General features: G+C 61.3%; 2 protein-coding genes across 6 annotated transcripts in view; both read left to right on the top strand.

Moving 5' to 3' along the window:
* The window catches only part of GALNS (galactosamine (N-acetyl)-6-sulfatase), a 46,621-nt gene that overhangs the window by 27,892 nt on the left and 2,154 nt on the right, over positions 1–16,575 (top strand). For 3 of the 5 annotated variants that reach the window (XM_017513910.2, XM_017513911.2, XM_017513915.2), the window contains 4 exons: positions 2,198–2,334; positions 3,365–3,467; positions 8,837–8,958; positions 13,265–13,382. In XM_017513910.2, coding sequence (XP_017369399.1) covers positions 2,198–2,334; positions 3,365–3,467; positions 8,837–8,958; positions 13,265–13,382 — 480 coding nt within the window. Of the gene's footprint in view, positions 1–2,197; positions 2,335–3,364; positions 3,468–8,836; positions 8,959–13,264; positions 13,383–15,445; positions 15,631–16,575 lie in introns of those variants that run through there. The other 2 variants (XM_017513912.1, XR_001820429.2) reach the window with 2 other exon arrangements.
* LOC119468850 lies at positions 13,389–15,439 on the top strand. Its single transcript, XM_037733247.1, has 2 exons — positions 13,389–13,914; positions 13,996–15,439. Exon 2 carries the CDS (start codon positions 14,163–14,165, stop codon positions 15,387–15,389), a length of 1,227 nt encoding a protein of 408 aa, XP_037589175.1. The 5' UTR covers positions 13,389–13,914; positions 13,996–14,162; the 3' UTR covers positions 15,390–15,439.

Here is a 16,575-nt window from a genome sequence, read left to right as displayed (position 1 = left end):
GCTCATCCTCACCACCCTCCACCCCCCACTCACCCTGTGCTCATCCTCATCACCCTCTACCGCCCCCACACCCCCAGGCTCAGTCTGACCAGGGTGGTGCCCTGGGCTCTGTTGGGTGGAGACCACGGTGGTGGCCCGGGCTTTTGGGCTGGAGACCCTGGGCTCTGGCTGGATGAGGGTGCTTCCTGGTATCTCAGCCTGACCACCTTCATGCTGTGTGCTGTGTTTCCCCCGGCCCAGGAACCTGCCCCTTAGCCGAGAATCACAATGCAGTCGTCTCCAACTGGGGCACTTGATCCAGGCACGCCCTGAGACACACGGGGCACTGAGTCTGAGGTGTGTGTGTGAGCGAGCGCTGTTTCTGAGTCAATCTGTTGCCCTCCCGATGCCTCTGGAGGCAGCTGGGACATCACACAGGACGACAGCCAGGGTCGACCTGGGGCTTGGGCTGAGTGTGTGGGGCCAGGTCCTTCTGGAGACTCCAGGAGAGAGTCTGTTCCCTGCCTTTTCCAAATCCCAAGGACCACCCATTCCTGAGCTCCTGGCTCTCCCGCCTTCGAAGCCAGCAGCATGCATCTGTCCCTGGCTTTCCTGTTCCACTTTTTTTTTTTTTTTTTTTTTTTTTTTTTTTTTTGAGTTGGAGTCTTACTCTGTTGCCTGGGCTGGAGTGCAGTGGCACCATCTCAGCTCCCTGCAACCTCTACCTCCTGGGTTCAAGCAGTTTTGCATCAGCCTCCCGAGTAGCTGGGACTACAGCCACATGCCACCACACGCAGCTAATTTTTGTGTTTTTAGTAGAGACTAGGTTTCGCTGTGTTGGCCAAGGCTGTGTCAAATCCCAAAGTGCTGGGATTACAGGCTTGAGCCACCACGCCCAGCCCGTTCCACTTTTAAGGACCCTGTGGCTGTATCCCACCTGCCCCCGCTTCCCCCAGGCTGGCCTCCCTGCTTCGAGGCTGATGAGCAGCCTGCATTGTGTCAGCCGCCTTTAACTGTCTGGGTTGGTCACTCGTCTGCAGGCGCAGGGATTGGCCGCTGTTCTGCCAGATCCTCCTCTTCCCCACTCATTCCACACATCAGGACACCGAAACCCAGAGAGGCAGGCGCTTGTCAGGGCCTCCCAGCTACTAGGGCCGGAGGTGGGAGCAGCTGCCAAGTGTCTGGCCGTTGAGCCTGCCCTCCTGCCACCATGCCTGGGCAGTCCCCTGGGTCCCCAGCAGCCAGTGGGACTGGGGGGTGGCACCTGCCAGGGGCAGCTGGTCTCTGCAGCTGACTGGGCCTGCCTCCTCAGACCCTGTGCCCAGGGCAGTCTCTGTCTGACATGGGGCTCCTGGGCCACCCCAGCTTCCAGGTCCCTGAGGGTGGAAGGACCCCCATGGTGCATGGAACAGGCAGCTGCGGCTACCTTTGAAAAGCAAAGCGGCCATGGCAATGACTGCCTTGTGCAGAAGTAGGGGTGGCAGGCACAGGCTCTTGCATGGTGTGGGGTGCACCTAGGACAGGCTGCAGCTGCCCACCCCCTCCGCTCCCCTGAGTGCCTTCACCCCGAGGTCAGGGATGGGCGTTTGGCCTTGTGTGGAGATACCTGCAGGAGTGGCCAGTCATCATTCAGTGGATGTTGTAACAGTGATGTGAGACTCAGGGCCCGCTCGGGTCTGGGAGGCACGGACGCCGTGACGATGACGTGAGACTCAGGGCCTGCATAGGTCTGGGAGACACGAGGCTTCCTACTGTAGCGAACACCCACCGGGCCAGGCTGGCGCTGGAGCTCTGCAGGCGCCACCCATAGCTGTGCTCAGTGGCACGCCTGAGAAAGGTGAGGGGAGCTGCCCCGTCAGGCCTGGCTCAAGGCCCCCCTGCCATTCACAGGCCTTGTGACTCTGCTCAGTCCCTGCCATGAGCGTGTGGTGTGTGAGCATGTGGCATGTGGTGCGAGTGTGTGTGGCATGTGGCGCGTGAGTGTGTGGCGGGTGGTGCGTGAGCGCGTGGCATGTGGCGTGTGGTGTGTGGCATGTGGTACGTGAGCATGTGGCACGTGGCATGTGGCGTGTGGTGTGTGAACATGTGGCGTGTGAGCACATGCGCCTGTCTATAGACCCACCTGGGCAGTGGGGCTCTCGCCCTCCTGGGGACTGGCTCCCAGCCCCTCAGGTCGGGGCATAGTGCCTTGAGCATGCTGCCACCATGTCTGTTTTAGGTGAGCCACCAGCTAGGCAGCATCATGGACCTGTTCACCACCAGCCTGGCCCTCGCAGGCCTGACACCACCCAGCGACAGGGCCATTGACGGCCTCAACCTCCTCCCCGCCCTCCTGCAGGGCCAGCTGATGGACAGGTTGGTGCTAGACCTGCCCCGGCCCCTTCCCTGATCCAAGTGGCGAAGCCCAGAGCCGCTGACCAGGCCCAACCCCAGGCCCAGCTGACCCTCATATTTCTGGACACAGGCGTGCTCATGCCCAGGACAGAAGGAGGTGGGGGAGCCTGTGCTGAGAGGACCTGGGGACCTGTCTGTGGGGTGGGGTCCATCCTGGAAGTGTCCAAGCACAGCGAGGCCCTGGCTCTCAGAAAAGCCTTAGGAGGGCAAGGCCAGGAGATGGGGGAGAGGCCGGGAGGGGGGTGGGGCCAGGAAAAGGGGCGGGGGCGGGAGAGGCGGGGCCGGGAGAGGGGGGCAGGGCTGGGAATGGGGCCTCATCCCTGCCTGCACCCCAGCCACACACCCGCCCCTGCCCACCCCAGCTTTGTTCCCCACTGGGTTTTCAGTGCCTCATGGCTGCCTGTAGCTTCCCTCTGCTGAGTCCATGGCTGGCTGGTCCCGCTCTTACCTTCCGTCCATTTCCTATCCCGAGAGCAGCCACCATTCTGCTCAAACCACGTTTCCTGGGTGGCTCTGAAGGGACGAGGATTCTAAAGGCTCAACAGTAAACAGAAGGTGGGGACGGCTGCAAGGGCAGCATGCCACCTCTGGCTTTTAGGGGAGGAGATGGGGGATTTTTCTCACTTGTCCCCTCTTGAGACCTGGCCCCAGTGCTTGCTCACTGCGGAAAAGACGATGCACAGCTGCGTTCCCCGCTCCCTGTTCCTGTCCTGCAGGCCTGTCATGGTCTCGGAGATGGGGACCCCGTGCCACCAGCTTTCTTCTTGCCTGTCCCCCCTCCCCAGGGCTGGCCTGGCCTCGTCAAACACCCACAATGAGGGGACGCCCAGGGACCCAAGCTTCGGCCACCTCATGGGCCTTTTCGCTTTTCAGTCATCTTTGTAAAATATCAACCAAGGCATGAGCAGCCGATGATGGACACAGCCCGGAGCCCCAGGTGACCCAGCATGTCCTTCCTGCTGTTACATGGTCCTCCTCTCCCGTTCCACAGGCCTGTCTTCTACTACCGCGGTGACACGCTGATGGCAGCCACCCTCGGGCAGCACAAGGCTCACTTCTGGACCTGGACCAACTCCTGGGAGAACTTCAGGCAGGTACGAGGCTCTGGCTATGGGCGCAGGCGGAGCTGCTTCCATCCTTGTCCATACGTGGCCTCTGAGTGCCATCCTGGGGAGGTGCAGGAGGGTGAGACAGGCAGGACTCCACCTTCCACAGCCGCCTCTGCGTGGTCCAGGGCCTGGCAGCTGACAGGCTGGAGTCCAGGGAGGGACCCCGAGGCACAGCTACAGACGTGGCACAGACCCTGGTCAGGTGGCCCCCCCCCCCGGCCTCTCCACCCTGCCAGGACACCTGAACTTTCTCTAACAGGGGCATGGTCTGCTTGGCCCAGGTGCTACTGAGGGTCTCAGCATCTGCATCTCCACACCAGCCCTTAGCATGGGAGGGGAAATACAGTGGGCACAGGCTCCTGCCACCCCGGCCCCCGCCACCCCGGCCCCCAGCAGTGTCGGTGCTGGCCTTTCTCCCCGAGAGCCTCCACCTTGAGCCTCCTGCTTCCTCCCTGGGGTCTTCTCTGGCTCCGGCTAATCCCCACGCTCCAGCATCCCCCACCGCCTCCTGAGGGGTCTCCCTCAGCCCCACCAATTCCACTACCGTAGTCTTGACATATGAATACCTTGCTCACGTGCCTTAATTGGGAAGAAAATCATGTAGTTTAATGGGAAAATCTAAAGATTAGAAGTGAGGACTGAGGACCCAGGCTGAGAAGTGGAGCTGTTTCTCAGCTTTTTGTAAAAATACAAAAATTAGCTGGGCATGGTGGCAGGTGCCTGTAGTCCCAGCTACTCTTGAGACTGAGGCAGGAGAATCATTTGAACCCAGGAGGCAGAGGCTGCAGTGAGCCAAGTTCACATCACTGCATTCCAGTGATAGATTCTGTCTCACAAAAAAACAAAACAAAACGAAATGAAAACCGAGCTGCCCAGAGGGAGGGGCCTGGCATGGCTGCAGCTGCCTGTCTGCAAGGAGGGCCCAAGGGGGCCACAGCTGAATGCAGGAAGGGAACCTGGGGTTTTCTTTCTTTGCATTTTTATGATATTTTAAGTATATCCAATTAAACACATAACTTTAAACATAAAATTTTTCTTAAGACTGAGTCTTGCTCCGTTGCCCAGGCTACAGTGCAGTGCAACCTCAGCTCACTGCAGCCTCCAGCTCCAGGGTTCAGGCAATTCTCCTGCCTCAGCCTCCTGAGTAGCTGGGATTACAGGTGTCTGCTACCACACCCAGCTAATTTTTGTATTTTTAGTAGAGACAGGGTTTCACCATCTTGGCCAGGTTGGTCTCAAACTCCTGACCTCAGGTGATCCACCCACCTCGGCCTCCCAAAGTGCTGGGATGACAGGCGTGAGCCACCCTTCTGGGCCTAGACACATAATTTGGGCATAAAAAGAAAAATCAGAATTTACGTTTTCCAGCCTAAGAGCAGATAAAAGTGGGCCCCTGTGATGTTTTTGTCTGTCATGGCCAGTGCTGGGGAAAAGCTGCTTTCCTGTGTGGGTGTCAAGCCTGTGACCTGTTGTCCCTGTGCTCCACAACCCCACAAGGTGCGGCTCGGCAGGCCAGCCCGTGGCCAGAGCCCCATGGACGTGCCCGTATTGTGGGCCCCAGGGTCCTCTTGGAGGCATTGACCCTTGGTCTCTGGTGGCTGGGCAGCCTCACAGATGATGGAGAACCTCCAGTTCCTGTCACGTGGCTGAGTGGGACAGATGGGAGCCCATGATGGACAAACACCCTTGGTGGTGTGGGGTTGCGGCGGGGGGACTCTCCAGTTCTCCCCAGGGCTTCGTGGAAGACACGAGCAGCATCTAACAGCTCCACACCCGATGCCCCTGTCTTCCTGGGCAGTGCCATGCTCGGCCTTGGCACTGTCGCTGAGCTGAGGCTGCATCTCTGTCTGTGAGCACCTGCCAGCTGTGCATGACAGTTTTGTCACCTCCTGGTGATACTGATCTCGAGAGCTGGTGGAGGGCTCTCGTGGATTTGCTCCCCAGGGAGGGGCAGGCCCAGCAGGAAGCCCTCGGGGGCCCCGGGGTTCTCACCCCTCCATCATTTGGGTCGGATAGTTTGGAGTTAGTTGCTTGCCGCTGTCAGATCCGGGGAGACCATCCAGCAGCCGGGCCTCAGTCCATGTCAGCCTCGTGGGCAAAAGCGAGAGCCACTGGCCCGTGCCACTGTGCTGCAGCCCACAGCAGGTCTGCCCAGAGCCCACGTGACGGGGGGGCGGCACTGGGGTTCTGGCAACAGGTCCCTGGTCCACACTCACAGCCAGGTGGCAAAGAGCCAGGCACCCCAGGTTCACCTGGGGAACTCCAGGCCCAGGCCCAGTCACTGTGTGGGCCGCAGCTTTTCCCTGTGGAGGCCCCAGGTCCTCAGGTTCTTTGCCACTGCTGCCACCTCCTATTGTGACAACACTAATGCTTTTCTTCCAAATGCTGGCCCTGTCCACTGTCTTCCCTCCCAAGGGCCAGTGAGGCCCAGCCAGCTCAAGCATCATAGACAATGACAGGCATGTGTCCCCGGAGCTGCCCGCCTAGGGCCAGTGGGGTCTCTCCTGGGTGGTCCACGTAATGGGGGTGTCTGCTCAGAGGTCACACTCTGCATCCTGGGCCGGCCACACTCTGACAGCTCAGGCTGGCGTTGTCACAGCTCAGCGCTGTGTGCTGATCCGCCATCCCCTGGTCCCCGTCACCCGAAGGGACCTTGCTGGTGTCCATTCTGAAGGCTAAGCCTGAGAACCAGCTGGGCCTGGAGAGTCCTCAGTGTGACCTGACCATGGGCCACTGCTCCTAGGATCCCTCTGTTGGCCGATGCCATGTAGACCCCGCACCCCCAGCCCTCTGCCAGCGGGGTCCTCAGCACCTTCTATTCTGGGCTGTCTGGAGGAGGGCAAGATGCTGTGAGGAGGACCACAGCCATGGATGGGGTGTTAGTCCTGGGGCCAGGCTGGGCGGGGTCGAGTTCCTTCTCCCAGCAGAGTGGCCTTTGAGCTGGAGCCTGGCCAGCGCCTGCCGGGTTAGGTGGCAGGAAGGTCAGGCTGCACACCAGCCCTCACAGGTCACCACGGCTGCTGCATTCTGCAGACGATGCAGGCCCTCTTCTCATGGCACCCCAGGCTCCTCCTCTGCCCACCTCAGGCTCAGACCTTGATCCCTGCAATGTTCTGCTTCCTCCAGGACCCCCTCCCACCTGGAGACCCAACTGCTGGCAGCCAGCCCCCAGCCTACCCCAGCCATCAAACCAGCCCCCAGCCCACCCCAGCCGTCCAGTCAGCCCACAGCCCACCCCAGCCATCAGACCAGCCCCCAGCCCACCCCAGCCATCAGACCAGCCCTCAGCCCACCCCAGCCATTGGACCAGTTGCTCCCACCTGGTACCTGGCTTCTCTACCAGCAGAGCACAGGCCCTGCCCTGGGTTCCTGAACCTGAACCCCTTCCGCACCCCAAGGCCCTTGAGCCATGTGTGCGGTGGGTGGCCCCGGCTGCCACACTCGCTGTCCTCTGTCACATCCTAGCGGGTCCTCTGTGCTGCACTGGCTCAGCTGTGTGTGAGGGAACTGGCGCCTTGTAAGTGCAGGTGTGCAGAGGATGCAGCCATTACCTGGAGCACAGGGGCTGGCACGTCCCACTGCAGCTGCCGCCACCACAGGGTGGGAAGCAGGGTCGTTCAGGCTGGTCTGCATGCCTCTTGGCCTTTCCTGACCAGATCTCCAAGTGTCCGTCTCTGTAGGATTTCACCCCTTCCCCTGCTACCACTCTTTTTAAGTCAGCCCTGCCTCCCAGGCCCCCACCTGCACCCACCCCACTGCACATGCCCGGCACCTGGCGCTCAGCGCCGGCTCAGTGAGGAAGAAGAGGTGCTGGGTAATGCTGGCTCTGCTGCGGTGCCCGCAGGGTGAGGTCCCCCTCAGAACACAGCAGTGAGAGAAATCTGCACTGGTCAGCGGGGTTTGCTTATCTGACTTGCACCCAGCCATCAGTCACATCATCGTCTGCACTGAGATGCTTCCCCACTGTCTGCCAGCGTCTTCGTGCAGTGTGTGGCCATTCCCCACGCTGTCCATGCCCTGGAGTCCACAACACCACCCACTGTGGAGGCACTTTGGTGTCCACTGCCGCCCCGAGCCCCTCTGAGTGCAGCCCCTGCTTTCCAGCTGTGGACTCGGGCATCTGCAGCCCAGGGCACATCAGCGGAATTGCACGGGCTTCTAACCTCCCTGCCCCACTGAAGAGCAGAACATGATCTACCCCCCGGCCCCAACCATGGATCCTCACGGATGCACATCACATGCTAGGAAATGGTTTGCCCATCAGACAGCCTCCTGCAGGAGGCTGCTTAGGCATTCGTGCTACAGAGGCAAGCGGCTCAGCTGTACCCACCCCAGCCCACCCTGGCTCAAGGCTTAAGGGATCCCTGCACATGGTGGCCCGAGTCTCCCGGCTGCCGGAGCCCCTGGCACAGTCGTCGGACCGAGCCCCTTGGCCTGCAGCATCCCCTCTGGGAATATTAGAGGCACACCTCCCCCTTCCCAAATGAGGGAGCCCAGCGGGCAGCAGAGAGAGCTGTGGGGCCTCAGGGCCATTGTAGGACCTGGGACAGAGCACAGGCCACTGGCCGCACACAGCATGCTCAGGGAAGGTCGCACCAGGGCCAAGCAGCTACAGGAGTGCACGGGAGGGACTCCTGTGCAGGTCTGGCTCTGCCGCCTGGTATGGTGGTGGGGTGGCTGCTGCCCCCTGAGCCTTCACCCGCTCGCCGCTTCCTGTGTCTTTGCTTTTGTCTTCCTGAATAGTTCATTGTGGTTACTGTGAAATCCTCTCCCTTCCTGAGCATGTGAATCCGCCTCAGCCCCGGGTCTGTTTCTATTGTCTGTGCTTTCTCCTGCTTTTCAGGTGTTGGTCCTGCTTCTCTCTGTCTCTCGGTTTCCATAGGGATGTTAGCACTGTGGCTCTTCCTTCTCCCAGTGTGGACCCTCCCCAGCATTCCCCTCCCTTTCTGGCATTAAAAGGGGCTTTCCTCCATGAAATTAGTGGCAGTCCAGATGTGAGGCTGGTTAAGGTCTTTTATTCACCTGCCCCACAAAGAAGAGGATACATGAAAACCAGGGGCACATGAGGCATGCTAGCTAGCAGCTCAGGGACCCAGAGCAGGTGGCTTCAGCTCCTTCACAGGACGCTGTAGTGATCGTGGACACGTACAGGCCCACTCGTCCTGCAGCATTTAGCCAGAGCCCCATGCCGTGCTGAGTACCAGGGTCACTGCTAGGCACTGGCAGAAAAGGGCCCCTCTATGGCCCCCAGTAGGGGCTCCAGGACACAGGCAGTTGAAGCCTGTCGTGGCCATGGGTCAGGGTTCAAGGGTCAGGGGCTCCAGGACCCACCTTCCCCCGTCCTCTCATTGCAGGGCATGGATTTCTGCCCTGGGCAGAATGTTTCAGGGGTCACGACTCACACCCTGGAAGACCACACAAAGCTGCCCCTGATATTCCACCTGGGACGGGACCCCGGGGAGAGGTTCCCCCTCAGGTGAGTTGGTGCAGGGCCTCCGGAATGTTGGGATAGTGCCAGCCGGACTCCCCCAAATGCAGGCTCCGCAGGGACGGAGCCCTCTGCACCCTGCCCATCGCCTCCCATGTCTGCGTCCCCTCCTGCTGTGCTCCTCCCACCCTCAGTTAGTGGCCTGCCCTCCTCTCTGGAGCACCCGCTCCTGCCCTCCTGGCGGTTTCCCCACTTCTGCGTGTTCCGGGCCACCGTCCATCTGGCCCCCAGCGACATGCCCCCTACTTTCAGCTGCCTCTGGGGATGGCCGAGGCCAGAGGGAGGGGTCCAGGCCTGAGGCGTGCCCAGGAGGCCGGCCAGCCCTGGGGCCAGCGGGAGGTACAAGGATGCAGGTCAGCGAGCAGGAGGAATGGCAGGCAGCTGCCAGCCCCAGCTCCACCCTCTGCTGCCTGGGCCTTGTCCTCGCCCTCCAAGGATGCCGGAGCCTGGGCCGTTGCCTGCCAGCTTTCAGGGAAGCCCTCCCCTCATCCTCAGGAGTCTTGAGGGGCACGGTTGCCAATAGCAAACCCACATGCTCTCTGGCAGCTCCTTAGGAGTGACACAGAGGCCCCAGCACTTGGCTGGAGACCCCACCCTGGCTTCCTTTTTTCTTGTCCGAAGCCATCTCCCTGGGCTGGGGCTACATGGAGGCTTCTCTGTGTCAACCCCGCAGGATGAGCAGGTACCCAACTCCTGCTCCTGGCCTGGGCATCCTGGGGCATGTGCGTGCCCAGTGGTCTCCAGCATTCCTGCCCCATGGAGATGGTCCTGGGAAGACCCAGGAGCATCGGTGGTCGACTTGGGGGGCAGAGGACTCAGGAGCGTTGGGGGTTGACATGGGGGGCAGAGGACCCAGGAGCGTCGGGGGTTGACATGGGGGGCAGAGGACCCAGGAGCGTCGGGGTCGACGTGGGGGGCAGAGGACCCAGGAGCGTCAGGGGCCACTGTGAGAGGCATAGGGCCCGGGAGCATCGGGGGTCACCATGTGGGGCAGAGGACCCAGGAGTATCAGGGTCACCATAGGGGGCAGAGTCAGACCTGAGCACAGCAGTGCTTCCTGCCCAGACTGCCCCCTGCTCTTTCGAGCAAAGCTGGTGGGAGGCAGCAGAGAGCAGCACAGGACTGAGGGTGGCAGCGCCACCGCCAAGGTCCCTGAGGCTCCTGCACACCCCCTGGACGGGGCAGCCTCCTTCCCACAGGGCTGAGTCTGCTCTGAGGCTCCTGGGCCCGAGCCCCTCCCACTGCCCTCAGAGACCCCTTGGGTACTTCCTCATCAGCACCTCCCCTTCTACCAGCATCCAGCTCAGAAGCCTGGGACAGTGATACAGAAAGGCAGCAAGCAGCCTGGAGTGGACAGAGCGGTGTCCCCAGGCCCAGGTCCACCCACACCTCCAGCTTGGCCTGATGGGAAGCAGAGTCTTTGCCTTGTGATGAAGGCATGGGTGGGCACTGGTCATCCTGGAGCAGGTGGCCCTGAGTCCAGAGGAAGGAGACACAGACACAGGCTAAGACCATGGGGGGCAAGGCGGGGACTGGACAGAACACCGCAAGCTTGGGCTCACGCGGGGCTGCCGGGGCTGGAAGAGGCAGGAAGGAGCCCCAGTTCCTCCAGAGGGCGTGGCCCTGAGACCCGTGGTTTCATGCTCCGGCCTCTGGGGCAGTGAGGGGCCGGTGTCTGCAGTTTTGTTGTTTGAAGCCCCCAGTCCTGGTTGTGGGGGTGCCGGGATACTCACAGAGACAGAGCCGGGAGCTCTCCGGCCCACCGGGGGACAGTGATCACCACAAACCATGGGAGGCCAGGAGCTTGGGGCCTTGTGGAGCTGGAGGGGCAGTCTGTGAGCCCCCTGTGCCTGCAGGAGTCACTGAGGAGCCCACAATCCCTCAGCTGCAAGTGCCATCCCAGGGGACACACAACAGGCTGCCAGCCACACGTGTGCCTGCCACACCCAGGGACCCCCGAGATGAAAACTTGGATGGCAGTGCCGGCAGTGCCCACCCGAATCCACTGGGCATGACTGCTGTCCACAGCGGGGTCCTCAGGGGTGTTACCTGCTGCGTTGCTGGAGCCCCCAGCCAGGCCAGAGCAGAGACACAGTCCCACTGTCCACCACAGCCACCCAGCCCGGCCTCACAGCTGGAGAATGCGCGGTTTTCAAGCAAATCCCAGGCAGCATTCACAGCTTCCCCGAGGGGGTCACGAGGAGGCAGCTGTTGGCCAGGCCTTTGAGAACCACCATCCCCGAGGTCACACCCCGACGACACGGCCTCATTCACCCTGGGCTACTTCTCAGACAGACACACGTGTGGCTTTGCCAGGAGCCTCTCTAAACAAGAAGATGGGTGGTCGGACACTGTGGCTCACACCTGTAAACCTATCACTTTGGGAGGCTGCAGCAAGGTCAGGAGTTTCAGGCTGGCCTGGCCAACATGGTGAAACCCCATCTCTACTAAAAATACAAAAACTAATTGGATATGGTGGTGGGCGCCTGTAATCCCAGCTACTCAGTGGGCTGAGGCAGGAGAATCGCATGAACCCACTGCATTCCAGCCTGGGCAACAGAGCAAGACTCCATCTCCAAAAAAAAGAAGATGGGGCCAGACATGGTTGCTCACATCTGTGATCCCAGAACTTTGGGAGGCCGAGGTAGGAGGATTTCGCTTGAGCCCAGGAGTTTGAGACAAGCCTGGACAACAGAGCAAGACTTTATCTCAAAAGAAAATAAATTTAGTGGGGCGTGGCAATCTGCGGTCCAAGCTACTCAGGAGACTGAGGCAGGAAGATCACTTAAGCCCAGAAGGTCGAGGCTACAGTGAGCCTAGGTGACAGGGCAAGATCCTGTCTCTAAGAAATAAATGAAGTAAACGAGATTAAAGCAACCAGCCAGGCCGAGGCCTCAGGGACACGCTGTCAAGAGGGGCAGGTCGGGCAGCTGCAGTCCTCACCGGTTCTCAAACGAGTATTTGGCCCCAGAATCCTGCAAACACACACACCTGAGATGCTCCTGGATTAAAAGTGTGCCGTGCAGGCAGGCAGCCAGCAGGAGGGGGGTGGGAGCTGAGCCCCCGGATGTGGTGTGTAGTCCGGGCTGGGGCAAGGACAGGCAGCTCCGTGGTGCACCAGGCAGGGAACCCTGAAGGACCCCGGCTCTCCTGGGGGTCATCCTCTGATGCAGCCTCAGGCCTGAGGCCTAACGGAGTGGGTGGATGGAGCAAGGAGAGGCCGGGCGGAGGGGCACGTCCCCATCTCTGTGCGTGCAGCTTCTGTGTGAAACCTCATTTTTAGGGAAGGTTCTGGAGCAAAAAGCCAGTTCTCACAGCCTGGCGAGTGTCCAGGGCAGAAGGACTGGGCTCAAGTGGGTCCAAGCTCTCCTCCCAGGAGGTGCTGGGCCTGGATGGGTGCTGCCACCGGGGGGACAGCTGGCTCACCCGGCAACCCCATCTCTAGCCTTGTCAGGAGCTCCCGCACCACCTTGCAGAGTGGCCGTCCTAGTCCACATCCCCGTCAGCAGTGTGGCTCCTGGCCAGGCCTGGCCGGTGACAGGCAGTTCTTCCCGCACCTCCCTGATGACTGCGATGGCAGGTGTCTGTTCACGTGGGTGTGGGCGATATTTGAAGTGATTGGAAATGGGGAAAAGATGTCACTTCTGCAGTTACTCTCAGAGCACTGCATGGCGGCACCGTGGACCCTAGACCCACAGCATGTGGCCCTGTGGCCCCCACGGCGCTTCATGGAGCTGTTTAATCATTTCTTCATGAAAAGGAAAGGAATCCAAATGCTTCCCATGCTTGCATCGGAATTACAGCCACAGATTCGGTTTTCCTCCATTTCCCATTTGGCAATGGGATGATGGTGCTTTTGTAACGAAATAGGTGTGTGTCATGTTTTAAGTGTTTATGTAGTATTGAGTGCTGGGAAGACCCATACACAGGCCCCAGCCCACACGCCCCAGGTCCTGGTCACAGGCAGGTCACCTGGTGGGGACAGGTCAGGACAGCCGTGCTCACAGCCTCTCTGCCGGGGCTTGGCCTCCCGAGCCTTCATTTTCCACCTTGCCCATGAGTCTGGGGGCAGAGGACAGCTCAGGTGCCTGCTGCCTGTCCTAGTAAGGCCTGGGGATCCACGGGGACTCAGCCTGGCAAGGCCCGAGGCTCACAGTAACTGCCACTACAGTGCTCAGCCTATTAGACCCCTGCAGCCTCAGCCTTTCCAGGCCAGGCCCTCCCCATCCTTCGCCATCAGCCCCAGGTGCGGCCCTGCAGCCACAGCTGTGTGACCGGAGCTCTCCGTCCCTAGCTTTGCCAGCACCGAGTACCAGGAGGTCCTCAGCAGGATCGCCCAGGTTGTCCAGCAGCACCAGGAGGCCTTGGTCCCTGGACAGCCCCAGCTCAACGTGTGCAACTGGGCAGTCATGGTAAGTGGCTGGTGTGCGGGCGGCCGCCCTGTGCCAGGCTGCAGCCACCCACCCGGAGCCCCAGATGAACCGTGGCCAGCACAGGGTGGCAGAGGGGAGGCGGGGCGCTTCCTGGCCTCCATCCGGTACCAGGGCCCTGGTGTCTCAATGCATACACGGCAGTGTCCAGGATTCAGGGTGCTGGAGCCGAGCGACTTGGGGACCGGTGCCACACTGCACCAGGGCTACTGCAGGTCCCAGGGCCTCTGCCCAGCTGAGCTGAGACTGGGCAGCTCCCAGGCCCGACTGCTGCCCCCCTACAAGTGGTCACTGGGGGTCAAAAGGGTGCACAGGAGGGACCGGGGCCCCCTGGTCCTGGACTCCCACATGGGCATGGGCAGCTTCTCCCTGCTGGGGCCCTAGATGGTGCCCAAGCCTCAGGCTCTGCAGGCACCGAGGCAGGAACGGCGCTGCCCGGTGGGCTCCCAGTGGCACAGGTGCTGCTCTGTGAGTGGTGGCGGCCCCTGGGCTCACCCCATGCTGGGCCCACCCTGTTCCGGGCCCCACCCCGTGCCGGGGCCCGCCCCTGTGCGAGGACCCTCTGCCGTGCCAGCCGCCCCCCTCCCCGTGTCAGGCCCTCCCCCCCATGTTGGGCCAGCCTCAGGGATCTTGCATCAGACCTGATGCCACTCACAGGCGCCAGAGCAGCCCCTCCCTACGGCCTGACAGGATCAGGCCATGTTCACCTGCAGGAGAGAAACGGCCTCATCACCCCAGTCTCAGCTGGAAAGATGAGCACAGATGTGCCTCCATCGTTTAGCGGAAGTCGTGTTCATGCCACAAAAGCTGCATCTCCTTGTCCAACCCTGGGGGTGCCGCCATCAGGGCCTCTTGGGACCAGCTCTTCTGCCTCCTGCTTGGGGGCCCCATGGGGCAGGGTGTGGGTGGCCCAGCCATCCTGAGTGTACAGTGGCTGCTCAGGCCTGTTTCCCAGCTCAGCGGAGGAGGGTCCCAGCAGACACAGGCCCGATGGCTCCTTCACACAGGACACGTGCAGCCCTCTCTCCAGTCAACACAGACTCAACACACAGGTCTGTGGTGTCGCTCCCGGGTGCCCAGAGCCCAAGTGCAGTGAAGATGGCCGGCCCAGCCTCCAGCCCCCGGGCCCGGGCTCCCTTGCTCCACATGGGCTGGGTGTGGCTGCCCACAGCCCCTGGATCCTCCGAGGGAAACCATAGGACGTCGGCAGTTCAGCCTGGGCTCCTGCTGCGTGGGGAAAAGACCCTGCTGATGCCCCGTTCCAGGGCCAGACCCGACTACAGCATGGGAGCCACCAGGTGCCACCAGGCCGTGGGAAGGGAGGTGGAGGCTCTGAACAGTTGGGAGCCACACTGCGGGCCTCTGGTGAACGCAAAGGACAGTGCCAGGCATCGGGGGCACCTCCCAGCAGTGAGGACCACAGAGGGAAAATGGCCTTGTCCTTGCCCAGGGACGGTCCACCCTGCAGGATCATTCAGGACTGGGCAGGGCTGGGGGTGCCTGGCAAGTTTCACCATAGGAAGACATTTAAGGCTCTTCCTTCAAAGAGACCTGGGCAGCTGGCGTCCCCACCTCTGGACTCAGTGGTGGAGCCAGGAGGTTCCCGTCTCTGGACCACCGAGTGTCGGGCCCCAGGAGCCTGGGGCCACCAACCGTGGAGGAGCCCTGGCCTTCTGCCCTCCACGCCTGATCCCGGTCTGTGCTGCTGGGTCCTGTTCCCAACCCAGGCTTCAGTGGCTCCATGGCCTCGGGCCACACCAGTCACAGAGAAATGGGCACAGGGCAGGGGAGGCCTGCGGCACACGGCCCGGCTGCTTCTGCCATCTACTGGGCATTGGGGGAACTGCCGCCATCGCCGCACCTCTGCCCTCTGCACGGGGAGAAGTGGTGCCAACTCAGACCTGGCGAGCTGAGCCACTGGGGTCTGAGGGACCGAGACCCCACCCTGAGCACAGCCACAGGGAGCCGCACAGACTCACCTGCGTGTGAAGCCCAGGGCCACTCGCCCTCCTTACCCCTCCCTGCCCTCTGTTCTCCAACTCCAGGCCAGCCTCAGGCAAGGGGCTCAGTGGCATCTCTTGTACAGAGGAGAAGGATTCCGGCCACCTGGGCCCTGCTCCTGGGACAGCTAAGCAGCCTCTGAGAAATGCAGACATCCCCCAAGCCCCCCCCATCCAGATTGGCACATACCCTGTGGCTGCCTCTACTCCTGTGGAGTTGGGGAGCAGCTTCCTCATCCAAACCCAGTCCTGCTCTGGTGGCCAGAGGGGCAGGGACACAACGTGGCATTCCCCGCTGCTGCCCAGGGCCAGAGTGTGTCCTTAGCACTGTGTCTGATTGTGCAGCACCCGGAATCCAAAGTCTGTCCGGAGAAAGTGCCTGAGGGCACGCTGCGTGACGTGGCACATGTGTCCTAGATGGGGGCGCAGAACCCAGCTGCACTCATTTCAGCCAGGAAGCCTCCTCTTGGGGGCATAAGTCTCCCTTTCTAGCCTCTTTTTTAGGGGCGTAAGTTTCCCTTTCTGTTGCCAGGAAAAGCGTGCTCCCACTAAGCGAGCCTCCCACTAAGCAAGGCCGCGCTGTGAGGTCCACACACACCAGGCAATGGAGGGGTCAGCTCTGCCCAGTGCTGCTCCAAACCCAGCCCAGCAGCTCAGCAGGGACCGGCTCCTCCTGGGAGGACCGCCCGCCTGTTCTAATGCCCGTTCTAATGGCTACACTGAGGCCCTCAGCTACTTGGCAGTTGCAACCCCCACCCCTGGGACCTCCCCATTAAGCTCTCTTCAGAACTGAGAAGCCGAGTCAGGAGGGCGCCGTCTCCTGAGTTCCCATGATTCCTGGAGAGGCGTCTGTAGCTGCGCAGCAGGAGCGAGGTGGTCCCCACACTGAGGCCAGTTGGATAGAAGTGGGGGGTTGGCCTGGGCAGGGGACACATCAAAACTACTCGGGGCCACGTGCGGTGGCTCACACCTGTAATCCCAGCACTTTGGGAGGCCAAGGCGGGTGAATCACCTGAGGTCAGGAGTTTGAGACCAGCCTGACCAACATGGGGAAATCCTTCTCTACTAAAAATACCAAAAAAATGTTAGCCAGGTGTGGTAGAGTGCACCTGTAATCCCAGCTACCCGGGAGGCTGAGGCAGGAGAATCACTTGGATCCGGGAGGCAGAGGTTGC

This window comes from Cebus imitator, unplaced genomic scaffold, assembly GCF_001604975.1.
Source record: "Cebus imitator isolate Cc_AM_T3 unplaced genomic scaffold, Cebus_imitator-1.0 Scaffold509, whole genome shotgun sequence".
Classification (NCBI taxonomy): Eukaryota; Metazoa; Chordata; class Mammalia; order Primates; family Cebidae; genus Cebus; species Cebus imitator.
This window is presented reverse-complemented; position numbering and strand designations above follow the sequence as displayed.

What these genes read in the sequence shown, in the direction of transcription:
- LOC119468850 (XM_037733247.1), top strand. Translation starts at nt 14,163, where the DNA reads ATGTGCCTCCATCGTTTAGCGGAAGTCGTGTTCATGCCACAAAAGCTG.